The sequence below is a fragment of the Ailuropoda melanoleuca genome, chromosome 1, assembly GCF_002007445.2.
Source record: "Ailuropoda melanoleuca isolate Jingjing chromosome 1, ASM200744v2, whole genome shotgun sequence".
Lineage (NCBI taxonomy): Eukaryota > Metazoa > Chordata > Mammalia > Carnivora > Ursidae > Ailuropoda > Ailuropoda melanoleuca.
In genome coordinates this window covers 119,446,817-119,460,367 of record NC_048218.1, presented here as the reverse complement: position 1 = coordinate 119,460,367, position 13,551 = coordinate 119,446,817, and the positions used below count along the sequence as shown (strand labels likewise).

At 43.1% G+C, this 13,551-nt stretch overlaps 1 protein-coding gene across 1 annotated transcript in view; it reads right to left on the bottom strand.

The window, feature by feature from the left end:
• Positions 1-13,551, bottom strand: part of GLI3 (GLI family zinc finger 3) — a 278,170-nt gene that overhangs the window by 264,053 nt on the left and 566 nt on the right. The window contains exon 2 of the mRNA XM_002914138.4: positions 200-364. Within this exon, the coding sequence (XP_002914184.2) occupies positions 200-323 (124 nt within the window). The 5' untranslated portion in view covers positions 324-364. The remainder of the gene's footprint in view (positions 1-199; positions 365-13,551) is intronic.

Sequence of the window (13,551 nt, the reverse complement as noted above, 5' to 3'; positions counted from 1 at the left end):
AAAATTTGGAAGAAAACATGTAGTTCTGGTGCCAAAATAGAGATTACTAAAGCCTGCCCATCCCACACCCCCCTTTTGCTTTCTTTAGCCTCTACAGGAAAAAACCCTGGTCCAGGTGCAAATGTTCAACGAACAAGGAATGCAGAGAACACAGAAATGACTCTAGGCTTGGCTGCTGGTGATCCCTGAGGCTGCTCACCATTGGAAGTGGTGCTGGAGGCCACAGCTTTCTCGCTGACATCTGTTCGCGCGGAACATTTCACTATGGAATTCTCCACTTTCTTCTTCTCAGTGGTCGTGGAGCTGTGGGACTGGGCCTCCATGATGCCTTCTCATTACTTCAGCTCTCTGCTACCAGGAACGCCTAAAACAAAACCACAGCACCATCAACTTCTAGGAAAGGTGGGGGGGGGGGTCCCCACTTCACCTGTGGCCTGAGGAGGGGCCTAGAGCTTTAGTGAGCTCAAAATCTGGAAAACCCTTGCCCGCAAATTTTCTTGCAAAAATATCTCCAAGTTATAGTAACAAGCCAAATTCTGTCTACACATGCAAAAGGAGAAGGGAGGGAACTCTCCAGAAATGAGACTTTCCCCAAATTCCTACTGGGCATTTGTTATTAAGTGGTCTAAAAATCTCAATTTTCGGCTGTGTTTATGGTGTGAAACCCAAGTGCCGCATGACTTTTCTAAGCCACATCTACAGATGTCTCTTTAGGTGGTCAAATTTATAAGGAGGGGCACTGCAACAACTTCCCAAAAAAGGGGAAGGTTTTTAAGTATTAATTAGATGTTTCAAAGAGCATGGCCATTTCTCAAACCCAAGCCCAACTCCGAGTTGGGAAGCAGAACCTGCCGTGGGCCAAGAAGCCGGTGATGTTTGCTTCCCTCTCTGAGCTATCCAAATTGCAATATGCCCCTTCATCCTAATTCACGGAGGTAAACAAACTCTAATAGGCTTTCTTCAAACATGAGAACGTTTCACTTCATTTGTGCGACATTTTTTTTATAGAGCATCTTTTATTTATTTATTTATTTATTTATTAATTTATTTATTTATATTACGTTATATACGATACTTTTAAAACCGACAAAAGGAACAGAACAACATGCCCTGGATCCCAGAGGGAAAGTCAAAAGATTGCCAACAGGGGCGCCTGAGTGGCCCAGTCGTTAAGCGTCTGCCTTTGGCTCAGGGAGTGATCCCAGCGTTCTGGGATCGAGCCCCACATCAGGCTCCTCTGCTGGGAGGCTGCTTCTTCCTCTCCCACTCCCCCTGCTTGTGTTCCCTCTCTCGCTGGCTGTCTCTGTCAAATAAACAAATAAAATCTTTAAAAAAAAAAAAAAAGATTGCCGACAGCAAAGGCTGGGACCACTTAAGAAACCCTAAAACCCAGCTAAGGGCAAGTGCAGTGAGTCCTCTTTGACTGGCTTCATTCATGTGATAATTGTCCTAACTCATCATTCATCAATTTTCACTCTCTTTGGTTCTTGCTCTTTTTTTTCTTTTTTTTGCAGTCTTGAGCTGCACCTACAAAGAATGCAAGATGAAAAGTGTCCTCTCCAGCATGTTTTCCCCAAGCTGTCTAGATTGCAACACGGTGGGCATTTCTTCCATCAAGTCACCTGCCGCTTTTCCACATTTAGCAGACGCCACTGTGTTCAATCCAAACAACGATTAGTGAAATAAAATAAGCAACTGCTTCACTGACTTAAAGGGTTAATATGCCAGATGAAATCTTTTTAGTCACCCTTAACTGAAATCTGCAAGGGAATTGCAAAGTCTTTCTTTATTGTCTGAGGACTTCTGCCCTTGATCTGGAATTCAAGTAACTAGAAAAGCTTAAGATACAGACAGAGGCTGCAAGGCACCTCTTCTAACTTCCATTTCTTTGCCTTGATTATCCACTGCCATTCATTGTAAAACATACAAGTTATTTAAGAACAGCTTTTCTAGAATAAGAAAGGAAAAAAGCAGCACTGAGTTAAATTTGCATATCAATTGTGAGATCCACTCCCGATTCAGAAACATCAGTCAAAGAGCGCTAACAAAGTACGACAGCGAAGGAGCTGCTGAACCTTCTTTCACTGGGCTGGTCCACAGGCCGCAGCCCCCGGAGAGGTTGCTACCTGCAGGGCGCCCCCTGGAGTCACCCCGTGTTTCAGTTTTCTCATCTGTCACAAGACAGAATCACACCCTGGGACTTGGGACTTAACCTTGGGGGAAGGTGGGTACAGTCCCCTTTAAGAGTATGTTAAACGTCACAGAACCTCTCCCCAGAAAAATACCCTTAGACACACACCAAAGAGTACATTTAATTTCCAAGGGATCACAGGCCCTCCAAGTTCTTCCATGAATCCAGATAGAGTACCCCAAAGGAGAGACTTCAGACAGTCTCTTTTTGCTCTAACAATCTCAGAACGATTCTAATTTTTTTGGAATGGTCCCCAAAACTGATGTAGATGTCATCTTTAAAGTATGCCATCAGAACAGATCCACCCAATCCAGAGCACGGATTCCCAAGGTCGGACAAGAGCCACCTGGATCAGCCTTGCTACCGTGCTAGCAAGATACTCGGATTCCCAGGTCCAATCCCTGATGTCTCAGAGGTAGCACTTGGAACCTTTATTTTAGCCAGCACGGGTAAGCATCAGGCTCACCAAAGCTTGCAGCCAACTGTTCACACATTTCCGTCCACTGCTGTGTACCCAGTGCAACAGATAGCCGCTGAAGTTTTTGCCAACTGGCTGAAGTAAGGAATGAATGGCACCCCAGACTACTGAATTTCAACAGCCTGCCATGACCCTTTCCCAGCGCCCATCACAATAACGAAGTCATCTTCCAGAATCTTTACTGAATGGCCTCCTAGCCAGCTTCCCCTCCAGATCCTAAGCTCCATGAAGACAAGCGCCATGGCTATCTTCCTAGCACCTCTTACCCATAAGAATGTTTACCCAGTACATAAATGATCCTGAGATGATCTGGTGACCCGTACAATTCTACAGTGTCCTCAATCTTAATCATCGCTGATTCCACTACATATCTTTTCTTTTATATCCAGTGTTTCTTTGAAAACTGACAAATTATACAAAAACGAATAGTTTTTAACAGGAATATTTAATCAAAACACTCCATTCACAACCATTTTGGATAAACAGGCATTTACTATAATTGCCTCCCTTAAAACCCACATACGGTTTTATTGGTCGAATTTGGATGGAGTTTGCTAAGATAAAACTGCACATGGAAACAAGCCAATGGACCAGGAAAACAACAACAACAACAAACAACAACAACAACAAAAAACCATGAAGAGATGGGATTCCTTCCTGGCTAAGAAGGAAGTCTCACCATTAGTAGAGGGAGCTAATTAACAGTAGTGAGGTGACAAGTCACCAAAGTTCCTTGACAAACTTGGGTTTTGTGGAGTTGTTGGTTTTCCCCCCAAGCAAAGGACTTTAACAAAGCAATAAACCCTCCAAATACTCATCACGAGAGAGAGAGAGGCTCACGTGAGAAGAGGTAAAGCCCCAGGCACTGACTGAAATTGCACTAATTAATGGTCTCAGAGAATACTAATTCCTACCCCCTCCCCCAGTTCGGAATGGATTTTCAAAAAATGGGCCCTTGGTCACTCAAGAATCTACCCCCTTCTTCTATTTTGACAACTTATTTTTGGATCTCATTAGTTAGTAACTAATTATTTAAAAGTGTGGTTTATGCTTGGAACAGGGCTATAAAAATGGCAACTTGCCAAGGTAGACATCTGCTTCCTGTATATCCCTATAAATTATATCAGCTTATTTTACTGATAAAAACACAACTTTGTCCCTGTCAGTTACAAAGGGGAAAGTTTTAACATTCTAGGCTCTCACACCTCATCAAAACTGTGCATGAAGAGTTTGCAGGAAAGGGTCTGCTTCTAGCTGTGGTGGCAGGTTTTGTTGTTTTTCTTTTTTTCATAGAACATTAAGCCGAGTTTGGGAACCCAGTCCTGATTTGATATTTGAAGGCGTGAGGTACAAAAGTGACCAGTACAAATTCCTCGTGGCATTTTAAAACACACAGAACTGAAGCAGTGGCCCACGGTACTATTTTTAAAAACCTGGAATTTCTTAAATAATAAAGTATAATTCATTTAGAACATAAGTTGCAAGGAAAACTTTTCAGTTCTGCTTCACTTCAAAGATTTTTCTCTTGAGTTTAAACATGCCACTGGGTTTCAGATGTGAATGAAAGGTGACTTCCCCCACCCCGACCATGTTTCCTCTTCTCAGAACTCCACACTGTTCCTCAGCCCCTTCCACCCCTTGCAACATTACATGCAAGATTTGCTGGCATGCCCCCTGACTTTGCATGCTTACGGAGGGAAAAAAACAAAACTATTTGTAGCTGATGTTGAAAGTCCCAGCAGCTTAGTATATGAAAAAACAAAACAAAAACACCACCAGGGAAAACTGATGGTGCAGACAGAGCTCCTAGAGCCTGAAGTGCATAGGTAAATGAAGGGATAAAAATTCCTTCCTGAAAGCAGTCATGGCTTTCCCCCCATTCAACTGTCCCTGAACCTTTTGTTGTTTCCCGGAGGCCTAAACCCAGGGCACAATTAATTCCAGACCTTATTTTAAACCTAATCCTTCGCCCACTGGCAACCTGCCTGCAGGTGGGTCCTTCCTCTCTGAATTATACATCGGAACTTGCATCAACCTCCGACAGCAGAAAGCACCTAAAGCTTGCGGGAGCCCCTGACCAGGTGACAGGCAGCTCAAGACAGACGCCAGCAGACCACAGGGGACAATTCTTGCAGGGACCTGCATTTGCAACCTCACTTTCGCACAGAAAGCTTCCAGTGGCCCTGTCTTTAGGCTGCAATGAAAAAAACACAAAACAAAGCAAACAACAAAACCCCAGGAACTTTCATCGGGGGAAAGACGAGTCCCCCTTGTTACTACGACACTTCTCCAGGCTGCGGGCCATGGTCATTTCGTGGGAGCCCCCGGGCTCGGCCTGCGCCTCCACGCCCGCTGCCCCGCGAGCGCTCCCGCGGAAGGTTCCAGGCTCCCAGTCCTCACTCCTGTCCCACTTCCCCGCGCCGCCCAGCGGGCCTGCGACTCTCGGCGGGCGCGCGATACTCCGGGCCCCCACCCCACCGGCTCCGCTCCCCGGCCGGCCGCCGCGGGCAGCCCAGGGGAAGGCTCCGGGGCTCCGCGCCGCCGCGTCCGCCCTGGTTCCCCTGGCGGCCGGCAGGCCCGGCCCGCAGCTGCCGACCTCGCGCGCCCCCTGCATGGGCCTGGCTCCCAGCAGCCGCCGGGGTGTCGGGGGCTGCCGGAAGCCCCGCTCCAAGCCGCATTCCCGAGGCGGGCTTCCCGGCAGCGCGAACTGCGGGGCCTGGGCAGGGAGAGCGGCTCCCCTTATCGCTTGCATCGCGCTGGCTGCCCCGCTCCTCGGGAGCAGTCGCCGGCACTGCTCAACTCTCCCTGCAGCTGGCCGGGCAGCAATTCCAGCAGACAGTTGTCCGAGGTAGCCCTGCTCTCCTGCACACAGCTGTTTTACCAGCTGAATGAGGGGAGGTGCGAGAGCCCTGCTTTCATTCACAGCTGTTTTCACCAGCTGAATCCAGGGAGGTGCAACTTTCCAGGTACTTTGCAATGCAACACCCTGTGTGTCTCACTGTAATAAAACATTGGGGAACACTGGAGGTCTGCACGAAACCAGTGGGTGTGGGCTTCACTCACAAAACTTCTAACTCACCGTTCATTGACCTGGCCCCCAAATGTTGTTTCTCCACCAGCTCTCGAGGAGGGAGGCGCTCAGTGGAGCTCCAAAGTTCAATCTCAACCATGAGGCTTTAGGTAGTAAATAGGGAGGATGAAAAAAATCACAGTTCTGGGAACACAGGCAAAAATCAGCCTTTCCCACTGCAGGCCGCTGCAGTGAAACCTGGGACCCACATACAAGCAAGATTTCTTCATCCCTTAAACAGTTAAAAAAAATTTTTTAATGAAAGCACCAGTGCTAAAACCAACATGTAATATGTTTGAACTGTATACGACTTTCTAATCGAAGGTGAAATGAAACAGTAGTTATACACTGATAATGCATCCTTTGTGAACAGCAGACTACTTAATTTATTTCCCTAATCCAGTTGGTTTATTTTTAAGTTGCCTGAACCTGGGCAATAATTCTCTTTCATTTTTTTCTTAATGCATTTAAAGATGTAAAAAACCAAGTTAAAAGCTTGATGTGGGAACCTGATGCGTTTCTGTTAGGTTAGAAGGGCTCCTGCCAAAGAGGGATCAGAGAGAAGGCATTCCAGCAGGCAGAGCAGCCCTTTTAACAGCACCATGATTAGGCCTTAAGTGAGAAATTATTCTGTGCAGCTTAGGGAACTATTGCTCAAGTGGAATAAGGCTTTCCTCCGGAGAAATTACATTTACTTACACCTGCCTGTATATTTATAAGCTGAATGATCTCCCTAATGTGCTCATGTTTTAAAAAGCCAGAAGGAACCAGCCTGTGTAAGGATTTCTGAGGGGTCTCCCCTGTATCACTGAGGAGTGACATTGCTCTCACACTTTATTACTAGCACATTAGCTGCTGCTTCAAGATGTTACTCTTGGAGCAACTGTTTAGGTAAAATTCATATTAAATGGTTATACATCCCTGTAGCATTAACACTGTTTCCAATGAAAATGAATCCTTTAGGAAGGAGGGGGGGTAAAATCAAGGAGCCACAAACTAATACTGATTTTAACTTTAGATCAATTCTGGAAGTACAAAATGGTCTGAGCAAAATTTAGGGAATTTAAAATGTTTCAGTGGATTTCATGTAACCACGGGTTATCGAAAATCTCTTACAGGTTGATAATGTGGTTGAATTTCCTTGGGCTCCAACTATCTTTCTGAACTTCAAATCCATTACAAATATGCAGAACCTGTGACTCCCAACAGTTTCCTTTTCTCTCCTCACCCTTCCCTGTCTGCATGGCTTTCCTTTTCTGCAAGAAAAGCAGCTCTACTTCAGAAGTTCTTAACGAAATCTTCATGAATCTTTATAGTATTTTTAAATGTATGATTATTTTACCTTTCCATATGATTTGACTTAATTAGAAAAACCTAAAGCATTGACTGCAAATAAGAAAGCTATTCAAGTTGTCATAAGTGGCCTTCGGTAGCCTAACAGGTTCCCCAAATCTGCTGTCTTGTTGTTTTCAATCTTTCTTTCCTATATTTCGGAAAGTCCTACTCTCAGAGAAGCAGTATTCATGATGGGCATCCCAAAATGGAATTACTCTAAAAGGAATGGAATTGCTGTAAGGGGAAATCACTGCTGGGCTATAGATTAAGTGAATTGAGCTTTAGTAAATTAATGACATCTAAACTTTTAAGGAACCCACATATTTACCTTCAATTGCGGAAAAGCTTTTTGGACATGAAGCAATCACTGCTATTATGGTTAAAATCGCAAATGACATTTTTGTGCACCAGTTTTATTTTTCTGCCATCTGTATTTTAGAGAAAAAAAAAAGATCAGCAGCAGCTCTGACTCTCTCTGCTGCCAGTAGTACTTTAGAAGAAACATGGAGGTGAGGAGAAGGTCCTTATTTAATACTTGTTACCATTTCTGAGTTTCGCAAAACTCTGAAACACAGTCCAGTATACTTTGGTTAGGCTCTGCAGGAAGCACGCTGTGTAGCAGGTGCCATTAACAAATGAGCAATAATGTGGAGCAAGCTGGCACCCCCACATTCTATGGGTTTGCTGGAGACAAACAATCCTCAGACAGAAAATGAGATCTATAAGTCAGTTATCAGTCTGTAGATCAGCTAAGCTCATGAAAACTGTATTTTCCTGAAACCCACATACATCACAAAAACATGTCTGATCAAAGGTGCTCCTTGTCTCACTTCACTGAGGTTTACCGGAATTAAGAGTTTTCACACATTTTCAGAAGGAAAAAAAAAATCCTAAATTTCAAAAATTATTCTTATAGAACTGACATAACTTTTGGTTCCTAAAATCATGTGTGTCTTTGCAATCAAGCTTAAGGCGACAGAGGGCAGGTCTTATGAATAGTAATTTACTTTTAAACCATCACAAATATGAGACCAGTAATACCTGTTGGGTGTCAAAATCAGCTAGAGATAGCCCAAAGGCACTTCATGTATTTTTTTGTGATGTGCTCATCCTACTTTAGGATTTTTAAACTTGTGATTCCTGAATCTTAATTGCAATTTTAAAAGCAAATTTTCAAAATATTTAAGGATGTTTCATTCTTATTCAGTACAAATCGTCCCCTGGTCCACTGAGCCTATGAATTTCCCTTAGTCACAGACTGAATTCTTCAGTTTATCATTCACACCTGCCCCCCACACCCCCAGTCATGTACAAAACTGCCAGTGCAAACTATACCAAACCGCACACCCTCCCAGGGAAATGATTGGGTATGGAATTTCATGTGAACATCCACATTTCAAACAGCAGATGCGGTTCTGAGGGGCATGACCCCTGGTCCACACTTCTGGCCATTCCCATTCAGGTTTCCATTCATCTGAGTTCATTAAGGCTTCATTCTTACGAGGCTGGCTGAGGTTCCCCTACTTACACACAGGTAACTCTCTTGAGACTGAGTTATTCTTTTTAAAAAAATCACAAAATGAAATCAATACTACGGTTTAACTGTCTGATGCCTTCATTACTGCAATTTGCAAGTTATGTGGCATCTAAGTTGGGAGTACAGGTGGTCCCTTGTTGTAAAAGCCAAGAGTTTCTAATGTATAGCACCCTGGAATATTGTTAGGTATTGTATGCAGCCTTCAAAAAAATTCAAAGTGGATAAAGTTAAAAATGTGCAGATGAAAATGGGTAAATAAGAGATCGCACTGCACTCTGAAGGTATTCCAACAGAGATTTAAATAAAGTTACATTTGTCTCCCGTTATTTAATTCTGCGGCATTAAATTACTCAAATATATACAATTTAATGCTTATGTTTAAAACATACTCCTTTCTCAGTCTCTCCCTCCCTCCCGCTTTCTCTCTCTTTCTCTCTCTCACATACACACACACTGTTGCCCCCTCCCGTCAAAAAAANGAAAAAAAAAAAAAAAAAAAGTAAAGAGAAGAAAAGCCCCAAAGCTGTTTCAGGCCAGCAATCAATCCAATTTACTGCAGGTACAATTTATATGTACAGTGCATGCCACAACAAAACCACAGTATGATGCCAACAGGGCCCTTAAGAAAGTTCTCCCCTAAATCTCTGGAAAGGAGCTTTAAAAGAAAGCACGGATTACAGTCAGCTAGAAGGTAGGGAGGGGACTTACCTCAAACCCAGCCAAGCGGAAATCAGAGCAGTAATTCTACAAGTCGACAGAGCACACTTTCAAAGCTATAATGGCGTGAAGAAGTACTGGGCAGCATGGCCTGGAGGCAGCACTAATACACTGATGACTAATGGCTGGGCCAAGGCAGACAATGAATTTGGGGCTTGAAAACTAACAGAAACCATGCAGTACTTTGACAAATGGGCTTTCACAATTTCATTCATTGAATAACCTTTAAGCACAAAATTGGCTGAGTTCTCTTGGGAATTATATGACATGTTGTTGGACGATGATGTAAGTATTTTCTTTTGTAATTATGACTCTTATGCAAAATGCAAAAGCGCCATATATGAAGACACAACTGTAGATAGGACACATGCAGATGTAGGGCTCAACACAATATTGCCTTTCAGGAGGGGGCTGGAATGTTCCAGGGCCACCTGATTAACTATGTAATGGCTTGTTCATTCAGTTTCTTTAGAGAGCCATAGATTTTCTGGGACATTCTGACGGGTTGAAATATACACACACAGAACAAAAAACACTTTCACATTAAAAAAAAACCAACAACAAAAAAACCCCCTAGAAGTGGTCCTGAGTAACTAAGAAGTGTGGCACTGAAATATAGTACATTTAGAATTACAAGTGGAAAAAGTCTAATTTTAAGGGGCTAGTTGAAGGAAAAGTTTCTTAAAACAATTGAGACACCACGTGAAGTTTGCACTTAGGCACGCACCTAACGTCCCATTTTGTTTCAAAGGGCTCCCTTCCCTCTTCCCTGCCTAACTAGCCCTTCAATTTACAAATAATAATTTTGGTGATTTTTAAAGAGAGAATGAAATATCCAAAGTGTCTCTAAATTAACAACACCACTTACTCCAGACAGCATTGCCTTTAGCAGCTCCTAAAAACTTAAGAAAAGGATCTTAAAACAGGAAGCTTAGTGAGCTCATAAAACTGTTGTTGGAGCCAGGAACACATAGCATATTTAATCTGCAAACTGTGGGAGTCTACAGTGATTTCAGCAAGATCTGAGGCATGCCCTCAAGGTTTGCTGGGATCTGGGATTAGGGGGTTGATAAGAACTTCTACTGCCCATGGACATGTTTTTCTTCTGCAGTTAAACACAAATGCATAGAGACATTTGACTGCTGCTTGGCGTTACTGCTCAAGTTATATAAAAGCTTTGCAGCTCCTTTTGCTGTCAATATATCAAAGTTTAAAAAAAATCATCAAAGTGTGAAATTTCATTTAAAGTCTTCGCCAGTCTACAGCTCTATTTCACAGGCCCATCACATAAAAGTAAAGATGAAAAATACACTGAAAGTACTTGAAAAAGTTTGCAGCAGTACCCCTGCCCTGTTGTTGTTGATTCTGTCTCCCTTTATTTGCTTTGAAACTCGAACAAATCAATTTTCATCTCGAAAAATGACAAGAAGTGAAGGGCAGCATTTTCTACTAGCCTTTAAAGAAAAGACGACCTGAAGTCATTATGAGAGTGGAATATTTTGCTTAACAAATTAAATTTATACACACACACACACATTTCCTCTCTAGTCGGTTCAGCATTGTAATTGCTTCTCATGATATAAGTTGGCAGAAAATTTCTTGAATCTTCCAAAACAAGTCAGACCGACCATGGAATACGAATGCCAGCAAAACTAAAACCTCCTTCAAAGAACTCTTTAGCTGGGGATTTACAACAATTGCATAAAGAAGAAAAGTCTGACTTTTAAGATAATCTACTATAGTCTAAAAGCATTAACATTCCATTGCTAAGGTTTTCTTGAGGATTTCATGACTCAGTGATTCACTTTTCCTTCAAGACTGGTTTTTCTTAGTACCTTACTGTCTCCATATAAGTGAGTGCATGGAACAATGATCATTAAATTGTTTCCTTTCCTGTGCTCCCAAGCCCTAGCCTCAAGGGGGGGGGGGGAGGGGGAATCTCAGTAAGCAGGATACCTTACATCCAGGGAAGGACCTCAGAAAGGCTAAGCACAGAGGAAGTCTGAAACTCTTCCAGCATGCAGGTAATTAAGAAAACGGGCCAAGAAACAAAGGAAAGTCCAACTTTTAGGCTCCAGCATCAAACTGATAAATTAATGACTCTTTCATTTAATAAGTAATGAAATAACTCAACAGAGCCATTTTTCATCAGTACTGAATTTTCTCATTTCTGTCTGTAGTCCTTTGCAAATGAGGCATACAGTAGAAGTGTGTTTATATCAGGGCTTGATCAAGGAATACACACATGTCAAAGGTACTGGGAAATGGTAGGTATCTGAGTTGGACCAAATAGCCTATGAATACTAACACCATCTATACCTCGTAAAGTGCTTCTGCATGTGTGAAATTTCACTAGACACCTCTCACATTGGACTCCTTCAGGCATCTTAAACCAAAGTTTCCCGAGGCTGACTTTAAGAATTATATACCCTGAAAGGAGCTCCCCTTAGGCAGGGAGTTTCTAATTAAATAGCTTTTAGTATAAAATAAACTCTCTTCTCTCTGTAAGTATGCTATTACAACTAATTTAAATGTTATTTCATGTTTGTTTTAGGTCTGACTATAGTCTAACTGGCCAAAGTGTTTGTGTACCACGTTATTAAGACCAATATTTCCTAACATAAACAAATTCTTTAGATACTTCGCACAGTTTACATTGTTAAGACCAATCACTGCAGGTTTAATATCGCCCCTCAACTGAAATACTGTTCTGCTTTAGAAGAATGAAGAGATTTTGAGGTTGTTTCACTACTTTAAAACATAGCATTTTCTTCCTTCAAAATAATCTTGACACATGTAATTAAGAAACTGTCAGACTATTATTAATTTTTAATTTAAAACCTAAATGAAATAATTACAGGAATCAATCAATTAGGCACCTATTCAAATTACAGAACAATTACATAAATACTCAAAATTAATACTTTGGGCCAATTCTTGAAGATGTCAGTCTATAATATGCTAAGACATCAAACACTGTAAAAAGTGTAACATGGAAAGGATGAATAGTTCCTGCCTTAAACAGACTGAAATGAGATCATTTCAGTTGGCCAAGGCAGAGGCCCCCCACCAGCCATGCCCAACACACTCAAGCTGGAACTCTTTTTAAAAGTTCATTTATTTCCACCAGACACACATTTCAGGGATCTAAAAAAATGGCCTCATCCAAATTTTGTGCAAAATCACATTTGGAGGGAAAAGCCTAGTTATTGTGAATTTCCAGCAGAGTGCTCTGGAAAGACTAATTGGGGAGAGGAAGGTGGAGAGGAAAAGAAGAGCAGAAGGTGTTTTTTTAGAACTAATGATACCAGTCCAGCTAATGGCACTGCCCATGTCTTTGCACAGCAGCCGGCCCTCCATACCTCTGGCTAAAGGGCTCTTTTACTTGGAGATGCGGACAGTCCATCATTTCAAACTGAAATGGCAGCTGGAAAATGTGGAACAGCTGGCAAAGAGCTGGGAGAAAATGTTTTACATAAATATATGTACATATAAACTGGCAGAGGGCCACAAGCACTGTACCCAAGGCCAGAATCTACTCGGCACTACACACCAGGGAATGAGAAGTTGGGGGCAGCAGGAGTAGCGAGGGAGATGCCTCCTTAATCCTCTTTCTACACGGGGTCAGCAAGGGAGGCCTGGGTCCAGCCCCTCTCGGGACGGCATCTCCTGACGGAGGTGCAATCAAGGACAGGAGCACAAAGTTCAGGGAAGGATAAAAGGCCGGGGTGTATACTGGCGCTTTGGCATCTGGCAATCTGCTTAAAAGTCGCTTCACAAACTCTCCAAGTTTGGGGTAAATATTTACTCCCTCTCGACTTCCTCCCGCCCGTTTTCCCTCTGCAACTCAAGAAGGTGTCCACTGCAGAGCGATTCATACCCAACTCTGCTCTGCGAAAACGCGGCCTCAAGAAAGATGATCGCATGGGCCACGATTACCCGCACCCCCGCACTCAACTCCCTGCAGCTTCTAACGCTTTTTATTTCTTTTGTTTTCTTTTTCTCTTTCTTTTTTTTTTTTTTGCGCTGTCCCTGGAAAGGAAAAGAAATAAAAGAACCCCAAATCATACACAGATGGTACAACTTTCACTTTTCCTCTCCGACGACCGCGGCGCGCCCCTCCGCAGCCGCGCACACCACACCCCCGCCCTCCCGAGGCGGCGCGGGATGCGGGCGGCCCCCGCAGCGGCGCTCCCCGCGGCGGACCCACCTCACCGCCTGCC